Raw genomic sequence first — 24,525 nt, forward strand, 5'->3', positions numbered from 1 at the left:
GACCCCGTTCTGTTTTCCAAGATTATAACTGCAATCCCGGTGATGAGACTGTCCCTGGTGCGTATTTCCACGGCATCTCGGATGGTGCTGTCCCAATATTTTGAAGTTTATTCTAAAATCCTGGCACGTTCATGTTCCATTGAATGACTTTCAGACTAACAGTGCTTGTTAGGATATGTTAGTCTACTTGGCCACTGATGTTCTCAGCATCAATCTTCTACACTCGTGCTTCATGGCCGGCCACATTCACCAAAGTAGTTCACCTCCACAGCTGTGCTGAAGCATGCCTCCAGGCACAGACTACATAGAGAACAGCTCTTGTGAGGAGAGGATGTAAGTTAACCATGCACCCCCCAGGAGATCAGTCAGTGCATTAGGGTACCTCATGAAGGCAACCTGTCTGATGGCTGTATTTCTGTGTCCGTTGGTCACTATGAACTGGCGATATACCTGTGGACTGTTCAATCAACAAATATGCTGGAAGAAACTGAAGATTCAATCATTTTTAGTTTTTCAACTATTGCTGGCCTCCAGACACAAAAATGGGAGTCATCTGTTTGACATACAAACATCTTATTTCATTCTGCACTCTATGAAAAACTTTCAAAAAGGTTGGAAGACGATTTCTTTATTAGACTGTTCTTACATTTGACTGCTGCTATACCTTATACCATTGTTCCAGATACATCACAGACATAAAGTTCAAGTGTGTTTAAACTTGTGAACATGACATATGTAAGTTAAATTACTATTTGTAAAGTGTTTTGTTTAATAAATAAGGTGTATAGTTCTGTAGAGGGAGACCAAGAGATGAATACACTAAGCAGATTGAGAAAGATGTAGGGTGCAGTAGTTACTTGGAAATGAAGAAGCTTGCACAGGATAGAGTAGTATGGATAGCTGCATCAAACCAGTCTCTGGACTGAAGACAACAACAACAACAACAGCAGTTCTGTTCATTGTATATCAGTACCCACACTATTTATTCAGTTAAGAGAGAAATTCTTTTTCTTAAAAGTATGAAATACTGAAAATATTTTTTTCTGATAAAATCTGATTTTTAAAAATGAGATGCAGTATTGACCTCCTGAGAAGTAGTCATGTTGCTTTGCGAACCTACTTTCACTTTCATGCCTTTTGACTTATAGGTGTCTCTTGCACATAACTCCTCAAAGTAGTCCAGTGGTGACAAGTCAGAGTGTCAGCCTGATGCAACTTTGGCATATTTTTACCACATGATATTCATCATATGATTATAAAATCTCCACTGCCAAAATTTACTAACAAATTTTATTTTCCAGGTTGTTGCGGGAATTTTGTACCACCTTACTGTAGAAACTGGTGAAACGACTTGTCTGAAAGAAGCTGATGACAATGCTGATGAGTGTGACTTGAAAGAAGACTCAGTAAGTTTTGACTTCTTTAACTTAAATTTCATTTATTTCTTGGGTTGTGTAGAGGCTTTGAAACTGCAAATTTGTGAAAATTGAAATCTGCCCAGAAGGATTTAATTATTATTTTAGTGTTCCTGGCTGCAAAAACAATTGCAGGTGCACATCAGGCTTGAACTCTTCTGGGAATCAGCGAAATGCCACAAGTAATGAGAGTAATGGACAAGGAGCACTACATTAGTTTGTTTGAATAAGTTAGAATTTGGATCTGAGGTGTGCTAGGTAGTCCATACAGTTGCAATGACCACTGTGTCCAGATGGCTTAGTGGCAGAGCATCTGCGTAGTAAACGAGAGACCCATGTTCGAATTCTAGTCCTGCACAAATTTCCAACTTTCCCCATTAGTTTCGGTCAATGCCACGTTGCAGCCAATGTCTGTAATTTATTCGTATCTACAAACATCTGTCAACCACATTTTTGGGTTAAAGACTGCTAGATGGCACAGCACATTTTTTAAAAATACCTTTTTCCTAATGACCATGGAAAAGAATGAATATTTTTTTAAAATTAACAGAAGATTGTTGAATTCTGAACCTAATTTTATAAGATAAATACAGTAAAAATTTTAAACTTGTAATTTGTATGTTGACCTTGAAATGTAGCAGAGTGCTCCGATATCACCCAAGTAAATGCATGCTTACTTCCTATTCTGCAATTTGTTTTTGGACAACGATTATCTTGTAAACACCAGAATTATAGTATAGGCTGTGTTTCCCAAATTCTTATTATTTGGACAGTAACTTAAGTTTTGATGACCAATTTTTATTTTACGAAAGATCTTGGTATTTATAACAGTAATGGAAATGCCTGGGTGGTGCAATACCTACATTAAGGGAAAGGCAACCATTTACCTGTAGTGGATCGATGCATGGAACACAGTAACACAAAACAGAAAACAGCATCCACACTAGCTTTCGAGCAATAGCTCGTTTTTTCCAGCGATAGTACACACATTCATACACACTACCACACAAACACCCAAATGCATTCTCCCGTGGCCATGGTAACATTTTGGAAGGTTCCTAGGCATCCAGATGAAAAATAAACTGTGAAGGCATCAGCATATGGATAAGTTAACCAGAAAGCTCAGTGTGGCTGCTTTGCGCCTAAAAATCTCTCTCGCTGTGTTGACTTGCTGATGGTATTGCTAACATACTTTGTGTACTTTCACTCAATATGATCCCATGGTTCAACCTAATGGGGCAATTCAACCAAGATGAAAAATTATTTATTTTATAGAAATGTGTGGTAAGAATGTTGTGTGAAGTTTATAGGTGAACATCTTACAGAAGACTCTTCAGCCCCTCAGTGGCTGAGCATTCATTTGCTGAGTACGTGCTTGGCGATCCTGGGGTTCCTGAGCTGGGGATTGGTAAGCACCATAGGCCCCCTGTCACCGTAAGCTCTGGGCATGCTTTAGCGACCATCATGTGGCATGGCCATGGAATGTTGTCACAGGGAACGAGGATCTTGGCTTGATCAACCAAATTGCGAGGATGTTGAAAACCTCTATAAAAAAAATCTTAATTTTAAGGTATGTTGCATGCCAATGAGATGCACAGTTGTTGAGATAGAACAGTCGTTAGCAGACAATCTCTGCAGAACCTGCCGCACCTCAGTTGTATAAGGCTTACTTGAACATGCAAGGCTAGGCGGACTTTTATTTCCCTAGCTGCTCATGGGGCCAGGGTGGATCCTTCGAAGTTTTCTCTTCCTCCTCCCAATGTAAGGGGTGGGCCACTGGTCAAACAAAAAGACTTGTGCAGCCAGTCCTCATATGTGTTTTCTATCATCAAGTGGGAAGGGGGTAGTTTTCAAAAGGTTTTACTATTCTCTATCCAAAAAACCTTAGAGGGAACCTTTGAAAGACAGAACTGCAAGGCACCTTAACTACAATGAAGGTTTTGTGACTTCTAGGGACCTCATTGACATTCCCAGAGAAGAACTGAAAAATGAGTGGGCCCAAGAAGACACTGTTGATGTACAAAATATAATAAAAAGGGTGGATGGTGATTTAGTGAAATCATACTCTTTTATAATTATGTTCAACACCATGAAACTTCCAGAGCATGTCAAGGCAGGTTCCCTTTGTCTCAGCCTATGGCCTTATTTCCCAAACCCAATGTGCTGTTTTAAGTGGCAGTGCTTTGGGCACACTACTGTCAGATGTAAAGAAGCCACTTGTGGCAAATGTGAGAAGGCCGCTCATGAAGGAGTTGGTTATTCATCTCCTGTAAAGTGCATCACCTGCTCTGGGGATCACACTGTCTGGAGTAGGAACTGTAGTGTCTTTCTTGAAGAAAGGAAGATGCAGGAAATAAAAACAACTAAACATATCTTGTAAGGAAAGGCCAAAAAAAACTCTATAAGGCCATGCAGCCCCTGACGTTCGCTATCTCCTTTGCATCTGTTCTTATACAGCCAGTCCTTAAAACTGATGCTGTTACACAAATGGAGATCTTGAGTGTTAGCACTAGTACCTGCATTTGCCAGTGCACTTGTTCTGCTGCAGTTACTTCGAAGCCCATACATTCATCCTGGTCTTCAGAAAAGGCTGTGGTTGCAGCTGTTGTGGAGCTCCCTGTCCCTCCAAAGGTTCAGTTTGGTCCACTGTCCAGTGCTGCTACTACTACCATGGCCACAGTTGTGACCCCAAAGCCCAGTCAGGGCAAACAATCCAAGACAAAGTGTCAACCACTAACAGAACTGGAAAGTCAACTGCTCGACAATGTCAAACTCGTCCTCTGACATACCTCATGATTCTTCATCAGAGTTAACGGACCTTGATGTCGGACTGGGGCAGTCATCTCACTCCAAAGCTGAGCTGTCTCAAACAGTATGTTCCCCTGTAAGGTGGAAAGACAGGGTGAAAGTGCATACCCCATGATAAATGGCTCCAATCCTCCAATAGAACATAACTGGGTTCAGGACATGTGGAGGAACTGAAGCTTGTAGCACATGAACATCCATTGTGCATCTGTTTGCAAGAAACACATTTCAAAGCATCTGATATCCCGTTTCCTACAGGGCTATACAGTCTTATCATAAGGATGATCTGACTGGGGAAGGACCAAGTGAGGGGTTGCCGTGTTTGTAAAAGATGGACACCTGTCCTCTGCTCTCCCTCCACTCCTCTGCTCTACCCCTGGCTACTGACCTGCAAGCAGTTGCAGTTGAAATTGACATGTGTCTGAGGATCACAGTTTACTTGCTGTATTTACCTCCATCTGATGCAGTAGACTCTGAAGCTCTCACAGACCCATTTCTCCTCTTGGGAGGCTTCTTTCTCCTCTTGGGAGGCTTTAATACTCATCACATCTTGTGGAGCCCAATCTCTGCTTGCCCTCGTCATCAGGTTTTGGAGGGCCGCATGATATCCCAAGAGCTGTGCATCCTAAACACTGGTACTCCCACGTCCGCAGCTCGTGGTCTAATGGCTAGCGTTGCTGCCTCTGGATCAAGGGGTCTCGGGTTTGATTCCCGGCCGGGTTGGGGATTTTCTCTACGTGGGGACTGGGTGTTTCTGTTGTCCTCATCATTTTATCATTGTCATCATCATCATCATCATCATCATCATGAATCGTGACAGTGGCTTGATTTGACTGTGTAAAAATTGGGACTTTTACAGGTGCTGATGACTACACTGTTGAGCGCCCATAAACCAAACTTTGTCACTGGCACTCCCACTCATTTCTGTGCTGCTACAGGGTCATATTCAGCCACTAACCTTTCTCTCTACTCTCCAGCCGTTGCAGATCGGTCAGCAGCGCTAACTGGATGCTGTTGAGTCATCTGGCTGTGTTCGAACACTACGACAGCATCCAGGAATGGGTGGACCACGTCAGGCTGCTCACTTATCTATCCAAAAGTCTATATGTCATCATAGGAGATGACCTGTACCTTGTTGGATTGACGAGTGTCATTCAGTGATCCAGTATAGGCGTGCAGCTCTTCGATGGTTAAATGCTGCCCACCTGCAGACAACCTCCCAGCCTTTCAAGTCCCGAGAGCCAAGGCTCAACGCCTAATTATGGAGAGCAAGAAAAAGTCAGGGCAAGAGTTCCTGGACTCTGTCAACGATTCCACTTGTACAAAAGTATGGTAAGCCATCCAGAGGATTTCCTGTAAACACAGTCATTTACCACTAGCAGAAGTCCTGAAACAGGGGTGTCTTCAAACAATGCCCAGAGACATCGCTCAGATGCTGGCAGAGCATTTTGTGAAAACTACTGCCCATTCCAGCCAAGATCTGATGTTTTGCCACTACGTGCAACTGTGGAGAGGGGCAAGGTAGACTTTGAATCCAACACTTCTGAGCCCTGCAACTTCCCTTTCTCCATGTGGGCACTGGAATCAGCTCTGTATGAGACGCGTGACACTGCTGCACACAATTACGACCAAATCAGGTACTGCATGCGTCAACGTTTGCCACCAGTGTCAAAGGAAACCCTCCTCAAAATTTTTAATCTTATGTGGCAGACAGGCAACTTTCCCAACTTGTAGGAGGAGGCAATTCTGATATCTCTCCTCAGACCAGGAAAGGAATGTACGTGTCCCAGTAGTTACAGGGGTATTGCCTCAATGAGCTGTGTAGGAAAGATCCTGGAGCAAATGGTTAACCATCATCTGATCTGGTTGCTAGAGACCAGGCAACTCCTTAGCAACTCTCAATGTGGATTCCAGAGATTTTGGTCCACTGTCGACAACCTGACCCTGCTAGAGGTGGCTATTCATTATGGTTTCCTACAAACACATCACTGTACCAGCCACATGTCTTGGGGAGTAGACACGTCAGCTCCAGGTTTATAGGACTTTAATGGGTTTGTGACTTGCACTGTGTATAGATTTGTGAGGCCTTCTTATTTGAAGATTACTGATGCTGTCCACCATGAGGGGCTCAGTTGGCCACGGGAGCTTCTAGAATCACCCCCATACTCAGTCTCTGTGCTGAGGTTGGGGAACCACCTCTCACCATCTGGCGGCAGCTCCTCATGGTGTGTCAGGCATGTAAGCTCCCTGCAGCTCCCACTTCGTCTGCATACCGTACTGTTGTACGTCCGCCTCTGGAACATCTTTTCTCCAACTGTCCACGAGCCACAAAGCCACTTGGGATCCACGGGCAGCATGTGCTTGAGTCATTCAGTGCGGAGCAAGTACAACCTGAAATCTATGGTTTTAACCATCTGCCACCATGTTTACTGCAGAGACCCAGAGTAATTTTAGATTTTGTGCAGTCTAGGAGAGAATGCACTGCTGCTTCTGTTTGGAATGTGATATTTTCTGACATTTTCTCTGAGCACCACAACTATGTAGCTGTCTTTATGGATGGATCCAAACAGGGGTCCTCAGTTGATTGCCTTGTTGTTTTCCAGATCGCGTCCTCAAGGTCCAACTGCCTGAAGACTTTACTGTCTTTGATGCAGGATTATATTCGATCGTAGAGGCACTGGAGCAAAGTAGTCCATAATACCCAGGGTGCCCTCCTGCAGCTGCAACAACTGGGAAAGAAGGTGTCTTTCTGCTGGATACCAGGGCACATGGGTATTTCAGGGAATGAAAAGGTGGCTCTAGCAGCCAAGGAGACATGTCATAATCCTCAGTTTCTTTAGTATGCCATTACCCTGCATACTATAGCCCCGCTGTTGAGATCCTGAGTCTTGCATCGGTGGAAGAATGAGTGGCTGTAAGTGACAAACATTAAGCTTTGTCTAGTAAAGCCCACAGCATGGCTGTGGCATACCATCTCCTTCCAGCCACATCGATGGGACAAGGTCCTCCTTACTCATCTCCGCATAGGCCACAGCTCTGTGATGCGTGGCTTCGTGCTCTGGCGAGGGGACCCTCCAATGTATGGTGCATGTTGCATACAGATTACTGTGTGCCACATTTTATTGGACTGTGTTTTATTTTGTGAGCAATGGGTTGTGGTGGATTTACCAACAGATCTGCCATCTGTCTTAAGTAACATTCAAATGAATGTCTTTCGAGTTTTAAAATTTTGTGAATTGTCCAATATATTCCCCAGGATTTTAGGGAGATGGTTTTAATGTGTTAACAGGATGAGTGGCTTACCCATGTTTTTTGCAAGTGGTCATCCAGTTTCATTTACCTGTGCCTTTCTTTTAGCTTCTTTATTGTTTTACTTTTGTTTTAATATCATCTATAGCTACTTTTACTATTTCTCTGTTGTTTTAGGGCATGTGAGTTAGAGTGGGGTGCTGATAACTGTGCCGTTGAGTGCCCATACACACACACACACACACACACACACACACACACACACACGTCTCTTCAGAGATCTTTGGATTGCTACATTTACGTGCAGTGCAAATGCATTTTCAGCCTAATGGCATTTGTGGTTTACAAGAAGGATGGATGAACGAATAAATCACTAACACAACACTAGACGCAAAAATAATTTACATTTAGACTATGCATTCATGACTATGGTTCAGAAAGGGATTTTTTATTCTAGTGCAGTAGACTATAGCTATCTGGTAGACGTTAGTCAGGAAATTGGAACTGCCCAGATATTCAAAAACAAAATAAAGAAACCTTATTAGCCCCTTGTATGATATAATAGAATATTTGGAGTCATGTATGTAAAGTCTGCGTAACTCCAACTTTCATAATTAACAGATTTCTAATTTTCCGAATATACAAACAAGTGACTGCGGTTTCTGAAAACAGTAAGGTTACATCTATGATAAAAACAGCAATTGAGTGATGTAAGAAGAAGAACAGAGATGTTTCCTCCTAATTAACAGTGTGAGATGAACACTAGTCTGCCTGCAGTGTTCCACCTGCTAATTATAAACTTGGCTCATTCACCATTTTATATGTGGAATATGATACATTTGATGATTGTGGAAATTTGAGGCTTCTCTCTTGGTTCAGGTGAACCACATCTGCAAAGTGAAAGTGCTAGTCCAGGCCTGGGCAAACCATCGCGAGCTGACCTCCTCCCAGTGTTCACCAAAACCACAGGCTCGCAAGAAGAGAGTGAGTACAGTCGATTTTTTTATACTATATCATTTATTAAAAAGCTAAGTTATCAATATAGCAATATTGTGCAGTGTCGAACTGCTGACATAAACACAAAAAGAAGCAAGATGTGTATTTGCATTTTCTGCCATAAAACATTGTGTTGCTAACCATATTTTCTCTTTCTTTTCTATTCTTGTCACACAGTAAGAAAGTTGCAGGTGATGTGTTACTTACTGTTTTCTGATTGCAGTGGTGTCCTGTACACAACATGCTCGGAAATTCCTGTTATAAATTTCTAGGACTTGTAGAGGGGTACTAGGAACCCATGTCCGGAAATGTCATCTAGAGGTACTACTGAGTGATAAATGTACCAATTTGAGGTATTGGTCGCTGTATTGGAAATGAATGAGTCAAAAGTTATAAGTGGAAACCATTCTCATACCTCTGACAGTGGAATACATGCACCAGTACTGTTGTTGCTAAGATTACGGCAAGAAACTTTCAGAGGTAGTAGTGTGGACTGAAACAAGAAAAAATTTCTAATAGACATGGTATTTAAAATGCATACCTTAAGAGCTGTGAGCACTAATACAGTGTTGCACACTAGCAAAGAAGAACAGATGCTCATAACTCCTCAGGTATGTATTTTAGAGCCCATGTTTGCCAGACATTTTTTCTTGTTTTGGTCCATAATACCACGTCTGAAATTTCCATACTCTACATTCTTAGCAACAACAATACCAGTACATGTATTCCACTATCAGAGGTATCAGAATGGTTTACAGTTGTATTTTTCGGCTCATTTGTTTACGAACCAGGGACCCTTCTCTCACATTGATATCTGCATCCATCTCCATCATCTTGATAGTTTGTATCATCATCACAGAATCATCCTGTATATACAAACATTTACAGGTGCCGATGCCTGTAACTTTGACGCTCTGTACATCATTGGATGATGTTTCCAGACAAGAGTTACTACTCAAAATATTATGTACTCACTTTCCACTGCAATTCCTATAATTTTGTAACAGGAATTTCCGAACACCTTGTATGATGGTAATGTGAAATCCTATGACAAATTGATGTACACAATAGAAAAGGTTTTGACAAGTAACATATTGTTTTGGCTTTCAGCTTTATTAAGCAATAGTACTTACAAGGAAACATCACCAACTTGATCTCATATTTTAAGGAGGAAAAAGTATACTTGTGAGTTATCAGCCCCAGCTGTCAATTCTGTCTGGAAATTTGGGCCATAGTTCTGATAGTATGCAGTTATGATCTTCTGAAAGTACAGTTTGTAAACTTTTGTGTGCACTGGCTGTTTGTCACTCACTCTGCCCCGCTGCAGCCACCTTGTCCCAAGCATGAAGTACTGTACAGCGAAGTGATGACTAGGGCTCTCCAATTTGCAGGATGTTGAAGGTGGGGGAAGGGAAGTAGGCACATCTGCCCAACATGCTTTGAAATTTCACTTGAGAACACATTATTCTAACAAGGGAACCTCCCCATCGCACCCCTCTCAGATTTAGTTATAAGTTGGCACAGTGGATAGGCCTTGAAAAACTGAACACAGAGCAATCGAAAAAACAGGAAGAAGTTGTGTCGAGCTATGAAAAAATAAGCAAAATATAGAAACTGAATAGTCCATGCAAGAGATAGGCAATATCAAGGACAGTGTAAGATCAGGAGCACCGTGGTTCCGTTGTTAGCATGAGCAGCTGCGGAACGAGAGGTCCGAGGTTCAAGACTTCCCTCGACTGAAAAGTTTAATTTTTTATTTTCAGTTTATGTGACAAATTCTTAAGTTTTCATCACTTTTTGGGAATGATTATCACATGCACAAGAAAATCTAAATCGGGCAAGGTAGGAGAATCTTTTTACCCATTCCCCAAGTGTACAAGTTAGGTGGGTCAACAACATATTCCTATCATGTGACGCACATGCCGCCACCAGTGTCGTATAGAATATATCAGATATGTTTTCCTTTGGAAGTATCGGTTGATCTATGACCTTGCAATCAAATGTTTTCGGTTCCCATTGGAGAGGCACGTCCTTTCGTCTACTAATCACACGGTTTTGCGGTGCGGTCGCAAAACACAGACACTAAACTTATTACAGTGAACAGAGACGTCAATGAACGAACGGACAGATCATAACTTTGTGAAAATAAAGAATGTAAACTTTTCACTCGAGGAAGGCTTGAACCAAGGACCTCCCGTTCCGCAGCTGCTCACGCTAACCACGGGACCTCGGCGCACCTGCGCTCACATTATTCTTGAATTGCGTATCTTGTGCATGGACTACTCAGTTTGTATATTTTTTCATAGTTCCACACAACTTCTTCCTGTTTTCTCGATTGATCAGTGTTCAGTTTTTCACGGCCTACCCGGTCTGCCAACTTATAACTAAATCTGAGGAGGCGGGGGGGGGGGGGGGGGTTGCAATGGGGAGGTTCCCTTGTAAGCAAAAAATAGTAAGTAATATGAGCATGTAATATGTCAAGCTCATGAAAGTATGTGTTCAACATTTTTTAAAAATATTCTCATGCTGATATTTTGCAGCTGCATGTACGTCGCAAAATCAAAATGAATAAAGCTAATCAACTGAAGAATTATTGTAAATTAAGTTAATGATTTTCAGTTTATAATTTAACCACACCAGTCACATTGAAGAATTGTGCATCTCCTGCAAATGTACTTCACTGTAGTGCCAGCTTTAAAATCCAAAGAAAATAATGCACAGTAGTAGCATTAATAATTGAATAATGCTATGCTACTTCTTAAATACCATATTCATTTATTTAATTCATTTACATGGTATTTGTGAATCACAATAGGAAAGTGTTTAAAGCAAAGAGATCTCTGGAACCACCTGTAGGTTAGAAATCATACACTCGGACACAGTGAACAAAGCCTGTTACCAATCTCAAAACAGTATGTCTTAAACCTCTCACTCACTCTTCTGTACAGTCCTTCACACTCGGGCATTAAGTGGCTGCCGCAGAGCATAGTGACTGAGAACTATTGTGTGCCCATGTTTAAAAGTTTTATGTTCAGGAGGTTGTACTGCCTCCTATTGTAATTACCACCTGAATTTTTTTTGTGGGTTTGATTGCCGAGGTTGACACGGCGCATGTACTTTTTCCTCCTCAAAATACGAGGTCAAGTTGGTGATTTCCCTTGTTAGTGGGACAGTAGTACTTTTATTTGTCCTTGGATCATATTATACAACAATATTAACACCTAAAGATTACACATACCCAAACAAAAAATACATCAATAAAGAAAATTTAACAATTAAATGAAACTGTTGTACAAAGAGAAGCTCATCATAAAGAAGCAGTTAGTCATACAGGCAAAAATAAAATATATAAAAACAGCAAGACATGTAAGCTATAAAATAAGAAACACTAATAAAAAAGATTTAGCATATATAAAATCACTATTATTAGCCAACATTTCTGCAAGTGGTTACCATGATTGTGACATTTAGGTGAGTTTACTTGAGGTTAAAAGGTCCTCCTTTATTATTGCCTATCTTCTCTGTTACATTCTACATGTTTTGGAGCCAAATTAAGTTTTATACCAGTCTACATCTCCTTCAGCTCACACCTGCTCCAGTCCTTCACCTTACTTCTGCCTTTGTATGAGTGCAAGGGAAGGAATACACAATGTGGGAAATTGAAGCAAATATAAGCTGAAAATCACAAACTAGTCCAGCTCCAAAATACATCAAACATGACTGAAACGATAAATAACAGGGACCAGAGATTTGTTGTTTGTCTCAACAAAAGCACTAATATTTAAATGCCTAAGTATGAATACACAATATCAAAACATGAGCACTTTTCTTAAACCCTATTTTAATGTAACTCTTCAATTCTCATTGCACAGTTCTTTTTCTATTTCCTTCAGGATTCCTGCAGGTACCTGAAACAGAAATAAAACGGAAGAAATGGTAGAAACATAATACATGTAATAAGTAATTACTTACAAGTGGTTAAGAGGTTAGCTTCCTCTGTTTTTATTTCTTATTTTGGAGGATTTAATGTCTGGCTTCTAGATATTCTTTATTTCTGTAAGGACACAATGAACCTAGATAACAGTTTAATTAATTTCATTTTTAAATAGTAATCTGTGTGTTGTATGCTATTTTGGGAACTTGTTCTAGGAAATCCACCCAGTATTATGGAGTTCTTGCCAGTAAAATGAATCCAATTTCTGAGTATGTGTTAATCATTTTGTAAATGTCGTGTCACTATTGTGTGTCTTGCTGTACAACAAACCCTTAAAGTTAACACTGAAATGCATAATTATTTTTAAGACAGATCGTAAGAGTAAATATTATTTAGTTTTATGAATACATTTTTACCATATTGTTTTCACAACCAAGTGCAACGCTTCACGATTTTGACCAGAAATTTGAGAACTAAGTTGGCAATAGTTAACTCAATAAGCGTACATTTATTACATTTATTACCAATAATGTTTTAAAAGAAATTGTTGGAATGCAGTTGCATTGTGGTTGTGGTAATTGTGTGCCCATAATCATAATTTCAATGTCATTGTCAAATTTGATGCATGCAGTTGTGAAAAAGTAACATAACTGTCATAAAGGAAATGTTAATGTGTATTTTATAGTCATGATTAATATTTTGTTACTATTCGAGATAAATGAATTTACCCTTACTTGTTTGTACAACCGTTTTGTGACTAATATCCAAAAGACTGTAATCATTTTTGTTTGTGTGTACAGTGTGTTTCAAATACAATACAAGCATTATACTACTTGCCTTTGCACAGAAACCAGTATTCCCATAGGCAGACTGGGAGTGCTCTACATTGTGGCAGCTGACGTAGCTTTTTTTGAGCCTACATCTACATCTACATTTATACTCCGCAAGCCACCCAACAGTGTGTGGCGGAGGGCACTTTATGTGCCACTGTCATTACCTCCCTTTCCTGTTCCAGTCGTGTATGATCGCGGGAAGAACGACTGCCAGAAAATCTCTGTGCATGCTCGAATCTCTAATTTTACATCCGTGATCGCCTCTGGAGGTATAAGTAGGGGGAAGTAATATATTCGATGCCTCATCCAGAAACGCACGCTCTCGAAACCTGGACAGCAAGCTACACCGCGATGCAGAGCGCCTCTCTTGCAGAGTCTGGCACTTGAGTTTGCTAAACATCTCCGTAACGCTATCATGCTTACCAAATAACCCGACAAAATGCACCACTCTTCTTTGGATCTTCTCTATCTCCTCTGTCAACTCGACCTGGTTTGGATCCCACACTGATGAGCAATACTCAAGTATAGATCGAATGAGTGTTTTGTAAGCCACCTCCTTTGATGATGGACTACATTTTCTAAGGACTCTCCCAATGAATCTCAACCTGGTACCCGCCTTACCAACAATTAATTTTATGTGATCATTCCACTTTAAATCGTTCTGTATGCATACCCCCAGATATTTTACAGAAGTAACTGCTACCAGTGTTTGTTCCGCTATCATATAATCATACAATAAAGGATCCTTCTTTCTATGTATTCGCAATACATTACATTTGTCTATGTTAAGGGTCAGTTGCCACTCCCTGCACCAAGTGCTTATCCGCTGCAGATCTTCCTACATTTCGCTGCAATTTTCAAATGCTGCAACTTCTCTGTATACTACAGCATCATCCGCGAAAAGCCGCATGGAACTTCTGACACTATCTACTAGGTCATTTATATATATATATTGTGAAAAGCAATAGTCCCATAACACTCCCATGTGGCATGCCAGAGGTTACTTTAATGTCTGTAGACGTCTCTCCATTGAGAACAATATGCTGTATTCTGTTTGCTGAAAACTCTTCAATCCAGCCACACAGCTGGTCTGATATTCCACAGGCTCTTACTCTGTTTATCAGGCGACAGTGTGGAACTGTATCGAACACCTTCCGGAAGTCAAGGAAAATGGCATCTACCTGGGAGCCTGTATCTAATATTTTCTGGGTCTCATGAACAAATAAAAGCGAGTTGGGTCTCACACGATCGCTGTTTCCGGAATCCATGTTGATTCCTACAGAGTAGATTCTGGGTTTTCAGAAATGACATGATACCCGAGCAAAAAACATGTTCTAAAATTCTACAACAGATGATGTCAGAGATATAGGCCTATAGTCTCGCGCATCTGCTCGATGACCCTTCTTGAAAAGTGGAACTACCTGTGCTCTTTTCCAATCATTTGGAACATTCCGTTCCTCTAGAGACTTGCGGTACACGGCTGTTAGAAGGGGGGGCAAGTTCTTTCGCATACTCTTTGTAGAATCGAACTGGTATCCCGTCAGGTCCAGTGGACTTTCCTCTGTTGAGTGATTTTGGTGGCTTTTCTATTCCTTGGATACTTATATCTATGTCAGCCATTTTTTCATTCGTGCAAGGATTTAGAGAAGGAACTGCAGTGCGGTGTTCCTCTGTGAAACAGCTTTGGAAAAAGGTGTCTAGTCATCAGTCTTCTGACCAGTTTGATGTGGCCTGCCACCAATTCCTCTCCTGTGTCAACCTCTTCATCTCAGAGTAGCACTTGTAACCTACGTCCTCAGTTACTTGCTGAATGTATACCAGTCTCTGTCTTTCTCTGCAGTTTTTGCCCTCTACAGCTCCCAGTACCATGGAATTCATTCACTGATGTCTTAAGAGATGTCCTATCATCCTGTCCCTTCTCATTGTCAGTGTTTTCCATATAATCCTTTGCTCACTTTATCAGTTCACCTAATTCTCAACATTCGTCTGTAGCCCAACACCTCAAATGCTTCAGTTCTGTTCTGTTCAGATTTTGCCACCGTCCATGTTTCACTAACATACAATCCTGTGCTCCAAATGTACAGTCTCAGAAATTTCTCCCTCAAATTAAGGCCTATGTTTGATACTAATAGACTTATCTGAGCCAGTGCTTGTGTGCTTTTGATATCCTCGTTGCTCTGTCCGTCATTGGTTGTTTTGCTGCCTAGGTAGCAGAATTCCTTAACTTCATCTACTTTGTGACCATCAATCCTGATGTTAAGTTTCTCGCTGTTCTCATTTCTGCTACTTTTCATTACTTTCGTCTTTACTCTCAGTCTGTATTCTGTACTCATTAGACTGATCATTCCATTCAGCAGATCTTGTAATTTTTCATCATTTTCATTCAGGATAACAATGTCATCAGTGAACCATATCGTTGATGTCCTTGCACCTTGAATTTTAATTCCACTCCGGAACCTTTCGATTATTTCCATCGCTGCTTCTTCAGTGTACAGATTGAACAGTAGGGGCGAAAGTTTACATTACTGTCATATATCCTCTTTAATCTGAGTTCGTTCTTGGTCAAACATTCTTATTATTCCCTCTTGGCTCTTGTACATATTGTATATTACACCTTTCACCATTTTAACAGACAGTAGATTAGAGGAGTAAAGAGCAGACTTGGAAAGAAGTTCAAGAAAACCAGTGTGCCACTTAGCTCTACAAACTGACATGTTGGCAGAATCTGCTCATAGAGCTGTGCCCAGACTCAAACTGGAGCATTACAAAGTAATGGTAGTGCACCGACTAGCCAATTTGGATACTGGTGAATGATGCCAGTGCAACAACTCACTGTTGCAGTCTGTGCATGATGAAGTGGTTGATCCAAAGACGATAAAAAGAATTAAAGAAAAAAGTCCTTGAAAATCAATCAATTATATCAAAGCCTCTGCATGATGTGAAAACAGAAATGTGTTGTACAGTTAGTGCAACTCGCTTAATTGAGATGACCTTAGAAGCTTTTGAAATGTGGTGTTACAGAAGAATGCTAAAGATTAGATGGGTAGATCATGTGACTAATTAGGAGGTACTGAATAGAATTGGGGAGAAGATGAATTTGTGGCACAACTTGAATAGAAGAAGGGATCGTTGGTAGGAAACTTTCTGAGGCATCACCAATTTAGTATAGGAGGGAAGTGTGGAGGGTACAAATTCTAGAGGGAGACCAAGAGATGTATACACTAAGCAGATTCAGAAGGATGTAGTTTGCAATAGTTATTCAGAGATGAAGAGGCTTGCACAGGATAGAGTAGCATGGAGAGCTGCATCAAACCAGTCTCTGGACTGAAGACCACAAGAGTACAGTTGCTGCTCACCATATAGTGGAAATGCTGAGTTGCAGAGAGGCACAACAAAAAGACTGTCACAAAATAAGCTTTCGGCCAACAAGGCTTTTGTCAAAAATAGACGAGACATATATATACACTCGCGCATCATGTTTGAGAGAGTTGCATATGTGTATGTATATGTCTTGTCTATTTTTGACAAAAGCCTTGTTGGCTGAAAGCTTATTTTGTGACAGTCTTTTTGTTGTGCCTATCTCCGACTCAGCTTCTCCACTATATGGTGAGTAGCAACTATCCTTTTCATAATATTGTTACATTCCATCCTGGATTTTCCATTCTTTGCTTATATCTTCATCCTTAAATAAATGGATGAGTTACATACAAATATATATTCATATCATATCTCAAAATTCAGTCATCATTAGAACACTCTGGTAGCACATTTTTTACCCCATCCTGAATGAGATTTACATGCTACCTCCAATCCTTAATCATTGCATTTTTCAGATGAAGAGTCAACTGATTCAAGTAGCGAGTGAACATTTCATCATTTATTTGTGTCTGTTGATATGTTCTGCTTGTCAAGTAGATATTTTTCTAATTAATTTTTTATTCAGAATGAAAATTTTATTACCAGTGCATTAACAATAAATGCTCTTGACAACATCTTTGCGCTTACTAAATAGTCTATATTGGCCGTTAATCAGTCATGTTGATAAAACCTGAGATATCCTCACATTGGTTCAAATGTATGTTTGTCCCTCTGTTTATTATGAAACTATAATACTTATTATGTGTGTAAATACATGAAAAGATTTGATATTAAATAAATGCTGCACAAGATTCATGCCACATCATATTTTTATTTGATATCAAGCTTTTGATGATTTTCTCTGTCACCATTTTAGGAGGTTTTAATAGGTCCTTAGGTACTTTATTTAGTTGGCTGAATTATGTCATGGAGATGTCACAAAGTCAGGAACTTCCCTAAGATACCAGGGATTATCTGGATGTATATGACTGCAGAACATTGGTAGTGATCTTGAGTGCTGTTACTTCTCTGTTGCAAGAAGTATGTGAAACATTTATTTAAGACTCCCAATATAGCGGAGATGCTGCGACTCAGCATCTCCACTGTATGGTGAGTAGCAACTTTCCTTCTCATAATATTGTTACATTCCATCCTGGATTTTCCATTGTTTGATTTATTTAAGACTGTCACTGCAAGAACCTACTTTGTCATAAGATTCGATATTGTTTGACTATGGAACTGATGGTAAGTTAAGAAACTTCCTGGCAGATTAAAACTGTGTGCCGGACCTGGCAGGAAGTTTCATATCAGCGCACACTCCGCTGTAGAGTGAAAATTTCATTCTGGTGATAAGTTGCTACAATCAGTAACACCTACAAGGGTCTAATAGTTTCTGTCTGGCCAGTTTAACGTGGAACAACCCCACAAATTTACTGATGGGGAAGGCAGGTATCAGCACCAAATTTATTGGAGGTTTCCTTGTGAACTGTGATTCACACTTGCTTTGAACGCTTGCAAGACCCATGTTCAACCAGTTCTTGGGTACTGTTCATCACCCTGGAACCATTACGGTGTAGGATTAATGGAAGAAATAAAACAGGTTAAAAACAGTAGCTTTCCTGATTCTTCTTGGGTTTTGTCAGTGTCAGTGTGTGTGTGTGTGTGTGTGTGTGTGTGTCACAGGAATTCTCAACAAACAGCATTGGGGGACGTTAAGAGAGACGTTCATTGTGGAGAGTCTTGCTCTCAGAAATCCAGCTGTCCACATCCCAAATAAAACCGAGAAATTTCCTATTTCCTCCAACATGAATCTCTTGTAATAACCTCAATGTTAAAATTAGTGAAATTTGAGCTTATGCAATAGGGTACCAACAGTTTTTCTTCTTGGATACCATTAGTGAATGGAAAACGTCTGGGTGGGGGTGGTACTGGTGCTCTCTGCACCCTCCACCATACATCATATGGCTTTCAGAGAACAATAATATTCTAAGAAGTCTTCCGGTAGTTGATGATAATTGCCGTGATATAACATGCAAAATTAATCCAGTTCTTATCTTAAGCACACTTTTTCAGTTGTATTTTAAACATTTATTTTATCACATCACTGTAAATAAAAGGAATGAATATTAACTGTTAGCTTACATAATACAGAATAGGTGTATTACAGATTGTCATCTGTTATGCAGGCAACTATGCAGATGGCTATGCCGAACCCACTGATCCATGGTGGTTCAGTTAAAGCAGATGTGGGTGACACAGTCATCAAAGATGTTGCTTCTTTTGCACTGAAAGCAATTGACAGAGCGTCAAACTCTGCTATGAAGAAAAAGATTGTCAAGATCTTAGGTGCAAAATCGCAGGTAATTTCTGCACATGAAGCCAGAAAGTGATGATGGAGATGATGATGATGATGATGATCATCATCATCATCACGATAATATATTTATTGTCAGTCAAGTTACAAAATCTCCTCAAGTTAATAACTTATAACTATAAACAATATCAAAGACATAATTTTTAACTAACTATGCTTTTGTGTTTAGCGATCAGAGAGTTAAAACAATCACAATTCCATATACCACGTATTATAGTTTCAAAGTTAGGAAGATTTTGTAAAAACTGTTGTTTCATTATATCTATTTATCAAAAACTGCAATAATAATTATATATTCCATCATCACCTCATTGATGTGCAAGTGTGTGTTCAAAAGTGCAGCTGTGTTATTTATGTAGTAAAAACTCCAGTTTACTTAATTTTTGTTGATGCTTTTCTTGAAAGAGAAGTTCTGAATGAAGTCACTTTCTATCTCTAGTGAAACACTTATTACGATTCAAGTAGAAGGCAAGTTCAGCATCTTCCAATAGATTAAGCAGTGTATGGTGAACAAAATAGTTTTGGCTTTCTAAAAAATACATTGAGTAACAATGTGTAGCATGAGGATACTGAAGATGGAAAACATTTCCAAAATGTGATGATGGATGAAGCTGGACATAAATTCTCTGCACTAACAAGAGGAAGTTTTCAGATCCTTAAACTGGGAAAATGAAGAAGAAATGTTTGTAAATGCAACATGAGCGAAAACCTTCATTTTGCTGATGCCATTGTACTGTTACTTCTAGAGAAGATAAACTTTCAACAGTGAATGCCTCATCAGAATAGAAAAAGTTTCAAAGCAGGCCTGAAAAGCAGACACTGCAGAATTAACACAATGACAAGAAATTAGTAAAAATTATGAATAAAGCCACAGAACCAGTTGTACTGTTGTGTCTGAGGCAGTTGAATACAACTCAGTGGACAGCAGAAGAAATAAATGGAAGAGTAAAAATGGCTTTTGGTAAAAAAGCCTTCAAAACTAATTTTTTGGTATGTGAGAAAAGAAAGAAAAGTTCCCAATCTGTGTGCATTACTAGTTTTTACTTCTGGAAATGACAACATTGGCTTTTAATGCAAAAGCCGTTCAAATGGTGGTTGCTCAGTAAGCAGCAGAGAGATGCTAGGAAAGAGAAGAAAAGCAGTAAATGGATCAGAGAACATCCCAGAATGGAAAACTTTATTATGGATATAATGGAAATGAAATGGAGTGAATGGATGTAGATTGGCAAAGTAAGTTCCTTACAGAATTCCAAACGACAAGAAAAGACCAACATGACTTACTAGGAGGTGAGTAGATGATCTTAGAAAACATGAAGGAACAATATGGGTGCATATGGCTGAACAGCATAATGTACAGAACGTCCAGAGAATGCCTGCTTATATCAATTACGGATATTATAATGTTTGTCATATCTTATAAAAGTAAATTTCATTCATGGTTGGAGTAGGGAAGATAGTACATTATAGTGGTACTAAAAGTACCTGTCATCATATAATGATAGGTGGTTGTAGAATATAGGTTTGGAAGTAGATTAATCTAGGAAAAAAAATTGTTGCTTTGTAAACACTTACTGCAAAAGTTAGGTTTCAGTTTTTTTTTCCGTCTTTCGTGAGACATAGGTGATGATAACTCCCTGGGAAATAATTTAGTAACAGCATGTTTTTAATATACATGTTTTGATGTAAAATTTCATGCTGAAATTATTTTCATATTATGATCTGAATTAGGATGTTGTGGCTAAATTTACTTACACCATCTTTTAGAATTGTCTCATAGGCATTTTTGTGACGTTAAATAAACATTTGTTGTTATTCCAAGTTTTGTTGTGACCCACACTTTTTTTTCAGGTCGTTGAAGGAAAACTGTATCGTTTAGACTTGGAAATTGCAGATACAGACTGCTTAAAGAGAGATAAACATCTTGATGAAGAATGCAAGCTGTCAGAAAATTCAGTAAGTTTGCATCATCTGCAGTATTATGTTTCTGATAACTCTGCTAGAGTTTAAGACAGTACAAATTATGACTGCTGCTAAGTTTAGTCTGTTCGGGCAAAGCGGCAATAGGAAAGGGAAGAAGAACATTTGGGTGAGGAGGAAGGGCCAGAGGGGGAGGAGTATGGAGCCTTACATATCACAAAGAATGGAAGCATTCTATGTTTAATATACACATAGAGATAAACAATAAATCTCAACCTTTCAGGACCATATGTTGCATTTTTGCATTTCCTGTAGCAATGAGAGGTGTGTGGGAACAGGTTGGTGGGGAGGGGGCGAGTACATTTGGGGAAGTGGGCAAGAAAGAGCATCCCATAGGACAATGAAAAGTGTACAGAGAGAATGAAATTGTGGCAGGAGATTGTGAGGTCCTCTGTCTTTTATCATACTTCCAGAACACTGGTTACAGTCAGCAACCAAGAGAGAGCTGTTGGATGGAGAGAGACTCGTGGAATAATAAATAGTGAGTGCTGTAGTTTAATGCTAATAATTGTGGTGTTCATAACAATATTGCATAAACAGTGGAAGCTGCAAAAGGTCACCATACGGCAGAGGCACTGAACAGTTGGCAGGTACATAAAGAATACTGAAACCCTCGCTGAGCTCTTGATCATCAAGTTGTTTATGAACAAAATACACATTCAACCAGTGGAAGCTCCTAATTGAAATATCAACAATATAAGGAAAAGATAGATTGCTACTCACTGTAAAGATGACACTTTGAATTGCAGGCAGGTACAAGAAAAAGACACACATTAGTTTTTGGCCAAAGTCATCTTCAGAAAAGGAAAACACACGCGCACACACACACACACACACACACACACACACACACACACACACACACACACACACGTTCACCCAAGCAAGCATACCTTATACACACAAGACCATCATCTCTGGCAGCACGGACTGGAATACAGTCGTCACATAGAATAGAAGCAGCAATATGGAGGGGTCGGGGAAGGGTAATGGGAAGGGATAGCAGAGTACAGGTGGGGGCAGAAAAGAGTGTTGTGTGGCAGAGTGTGGAGGGACAAGACTGCTAGCAGGTGCAGTGTTGGGAGGCTGTGGGAAAGGGAGCAGGGAAGGGGAAAGACTGGTGGGCGTGTTAGCAGAAGGCTGCACAGAAAGAGAGTGGGGGGATGAGAATAGAGAGGAGGTGACAGGACAGAGGGTGTGGGGACAGTAGGTAACCATAGGTTGAGGCCCGGATAATTTCGGGAGGAGAGAATGTGTTGGAAGGATAACTTCCATCTGCATAGTTTAGAAAAGTTGGTGTTGAGGAGAGGATCCAGATGGCTAAGGTAGTGAAGCAGCCATTGAAATCAAGCGCATGTTGCACATTGTGCTCTTGGTCACAGGTAGGCAGTGGCCATTCATCCTGTTGTACAGTGGTTGGTAGTCATACCAATATACAAAGCTGTGCAATTATTGCAGCAGAGCTGGTATATGACAACAGGTAGCCTGGCCTGTGATGGCTTAGGATAAGCCTGTGATGGGACGGGACTAGGAAGGTCTGGGTGAGTGGATTGGGCAGGTCTTGCGCCTGGGTCTTCCCCAGGATTATGATCCCTGTGGCGAGGGGTTGGTATTGGGAGTGACATAGTGATGGATTAGTAACCTGTGGAGGTTAGTTAGGCAACAGAACATCACTTTAGGAGGGTGGGAAGGGTCTTTGGTAGGATGTCCATTTCAGGGCATTGGTGATACGTGTTGGGTGACAAAGGGGGCACATCTTTGTAGCTGGTCCTTGGGTGTGGTGGGAGGATTGAGGGGGGGTGGGGGGGGATGGCATGGAAGATCTATTTGCAGACTAGGTCTAAGGGATAATACCTGTCTATGAAGGCACTGGTGAGACTCTCAGTGTACTGTGCGAGGGAGTTCTCGTCACTGCAGATAAACCGTCCACAGGCAGTATGGGAGGGATTTTTTGGTGTGGAATGGATGACAGCTGTTGAAATGCAGGTACTGCCAGTGGTTGGAGGGTTTAATGCAGACAAATGTGTGGGTGGAGCCATCAGAGAGGAGGAGGTCAATGTCCAGGAAGGTGCCACACTGGGTTTAGGAGGACCAGATGAAGCAGATGGGAGAGAAGGTGTTGAGGTTGTGAAGCAATGAGGGTAGGGTGTCTTGGCCCTGAGCCCAGATCATGAAGGTATCATCACTAAATCTGAACCAGACTATGGGTTTGGCATTTCAGAAGACTAGAAAGATCTCCTCTAGCTGTCCCATAAACAAGTTGGCCTAGGAGCGTTCCATGCGGGTGGCTATGTCTGTGCCATGGATTTGTTTGCGTATCTTCTCTTCAAAGGAGTAGTAGTTGTGAATTGTGGTAAAGTTAGTACGGCGTGTGAAGAATGAGGTAGTGCGTTTGAAGGTGAAGGACAGTGAGAAAAGTAGTGCTGAAAAACGCTAAGCCCATGGGATTTAGGGATGTTGGGTTATAGGAGAGTGGCATCAACAGTGACGAATAGGGATCCAAGAGGTAAAGGGGTGGGGATGGTAGAGGGTCGGTGAAGGAAGTGGTTAGTAACTTTGATGTGGGACGCTAGATTACAGGCAATGAGTTGGAAGTGCTGTTCGTTGAGGGCAGAAATTCTTTCATTGCGGGCACAATAACCAGCTACAGTGAGCGTCCAGGATTGTTGGATTTGTGCATTTTGGGGAGCATGTAGAAGGTGGGAACAGTGCAGTATGTGATGGGGGTGAGGAGAAAAATGGATTCAGGGGAGAGATTCTGGGAAAGGCCTAAGACTTTAAGCAGAGATTTGAGGTATTGTTGGATTTCTGGGATGGGATTACTCTGGCAGAGTTTATAGGTGGAGGAGTCATGATTGGCTGTGGTCTTTGGCCTGGTAGTCAGTGCGATTTGTAACAGCATTAGTGGAATGTTTGTCTGCACGATTTTTTTTAATCTCTCTTTTATGTTCAGTGGCCTCTACTTCCCACTTTACAATTTATGCCCCTCTCTTTTGTTGTTATCACGGTACATGTCACAGTCCATTCTCAAAATCGAGTCTGCCCTATTTTAGTGTACCTCTCTTGGGCCAATATCCTTCATATATTTCATGTGTGATCATAATTATACAATATTTCCTCATTTTCTTTCCTACCCTCTTGTTTCTGGATTCTTAATATATATTGTGCATCAGTTTAAAGCCATGACTGTTTCAAAAACGTGTTCATATTGTATGCATATCTATTGATCAACTACTGATCTTTTATTGTAAGTAGGCCTCATAATTTATTTGTTATTTTATGATTATGAATTCATTTTCGTATAATTATCTTGTTTGTCAAGCAACGGAAAATCCATGTTGAGTCGCACAGAGGCACAACAAAAAACTGCTTTCGGCCAAAAGGTTTTCTTCTAAACACTCACGCAGTCACACAGGCATACAGTGACATGTGTTAACACACACACACACACACACACACACACACACACACACACACACACGTGCGCGCACGCACATGCACATGCAAAGTATTTTTGTGGTGCCTGTCTGCGACTCAACACATCCTCTATGTGCTGAATAGCAGTCTATTCTTTTCATAATACTA

The 24,525-nt window shown here is 40.5% G+C and overlaps 1 protein-coding gene across 2 annotated transcripts in view; it reads left to right on the forward strand.

Annotated features, from left to right (window-relative positions):
* The window catches only part of LOC124794718, a 229,240-nt gene that overhangs the window by 143,765 nt on the left and 60,950 nt on the right, over positions 1–24,525 (forward strand). For both annotated transcript variants that reach the window (XM_047258303.1, XM_047258302.1), the window contains exons 15-18: positions 1,302–1,406; positions 8,349–8,453; positions 18,776–18,949; positions 20,812–20,916. In XM_047258303.1, the coding sequence (XP_047114259.1) occupies positions 1,302–1,406; positions 8,349–8,453; positions 18,776–18,949; positions 20,812–20,916 (489 nt within the window). The remainder of the gene's footprint in view (positions 1–1,301; positions 1,407–8,348; positions 8,454–18,775; positions 18,950–20,811; positions 20,917–24,525) is intronic.

Source organism: Schistocerca piceifrons, chromosome 4 (assembly GCF_021461385.2).
Source record: "Schistocerca piceifrons isolate TAMUIC-IGC-003096 chromosome 4, iqSchPice1.1, whole genome shotgun sequence".
NCBI lineage: Eukaryota > Metazoa > Arthropoda > Insecta > Orthoptera > Acrididae > Schistocerca > Schistocerca piceifrons.